At 56.5% G+C, this 964-nt stretch overlaps 1 protein-coding gene across 1 annotated transcript in view; it reads left to right on the top strand.

The window, feature by feature from the left end:
• Nucleotides 1-964, top strand: part of SGF29 (SAGA complex associated factor 29) — a 15,866-nt gene that overhangs the window by 12,565 nt on the left and 2,337 nt on the right. Inside the window, exon 5 of the mRNA XM_030884404.2 lies at nt 794-858. Within this exon, the coding sequence (XP_030740264.2) occupies nt 794-858 (65 nt within the window). The remainder of the gene's footprint in view (nt 1-793; nt 859-964) is intronic.

Below are 964 nucleotides of genomic sequence, written 5' to 3'. Positions count from 1 at the left end.
GTGTGTGTGTGTGTGTGTGTGTGTGTGTGTGTGAGAGACAACATTCCAAATCATGCATAAGACCAGGCCTCGCTCCGCCTGCGGACCGGACCAACTCACCTTGGGTTAGAATCATCAGCCCTTATCAAAGGGCAGCATTTACCTGAGGACAAAGTCCAGAGGGCTGGGAAAGGCAGGATGTGTATGAACTGTTGAATGTAAAACAGTGGTGTGTTCTGTAAACCTTCACCTGATTGACAACAGAAGTTGCACTAAACATCCCCTCATCTCTGCGGGGAGTTCCCCTTGACACACTCTGGTCACCACGAGTTGGAATTGACAAGTGGGTTTTGTGCGGGGTGGTTTCTTTATCTGGCAGGGGCGTTGCCACTCTGGGACCACCTACAAGCTAAACTTGAGCGCCTGGGGCTGTAAGGCCATGCAGAGGTTTGCCTTTAAACACAGTCCACCCTTGCCCACCCTCCTCTGTGCTGATGGTTTCTCCCCACCAGGGGCGGGGTGGTGCAGAGCTGGTTTCCTGGCACACCCTGGCAGACCCTGGGTTCAGCTCTGTCCATAGGGTCTCCAGAGGCTGTCAGGCCACAGCCTTTCCTCCGAATTGGTCAGCTGCTTCATGGCCCTCTCTGGGATCAGAGTGTTGGCCTTCCTGCTTCCTCGCCAGCCTCGTAGGCTTTTAAGATGGAACGGCACCTATTTGGTGTTTATAGTTCTCAGCAGCACGATTGGTCCAAGCAGCCCAGCCTGGCACTGCAGCCAAGCGCTTCACCCAAGCCTTCTCCCCTCCCCACCCCAGCATCCTCCGGAAAGCCCTGGATAAGATTGCCGAGATCAAGTCTCTGCTGGAAGAGCGGCGGATCGGTGAGTCCCAGGACAGTGGCCCTCCGTGACCCCGCCCAGCTCAGCTCCTCGTGCCCAGGAGTTCCTGACCTGCAACAGCCTGGGGCTGGGACAAGGGCTCCCCACC

This window comes from Echinops telfairi, unplaced genomic scaffold (genome assembly GCF_000313985.2).
Source record: "Echinops telfairi isolate 266 unplaced genomic scaffold, ASM31398v2 ScPeMD7_5;HRSCAF=22, whole genome shotgun sequence".
Lineage (NCBI taxonomy): Eukaryota > Metazoa > Chordata > Mammalia > Afrosoricida > Tenrecidae > Echinops > Echinops telfairi.
Note: the sequence above shows the minus strand (reverse complement) of the source record. Positions and strands in the feature narration are given on the sequence as shown.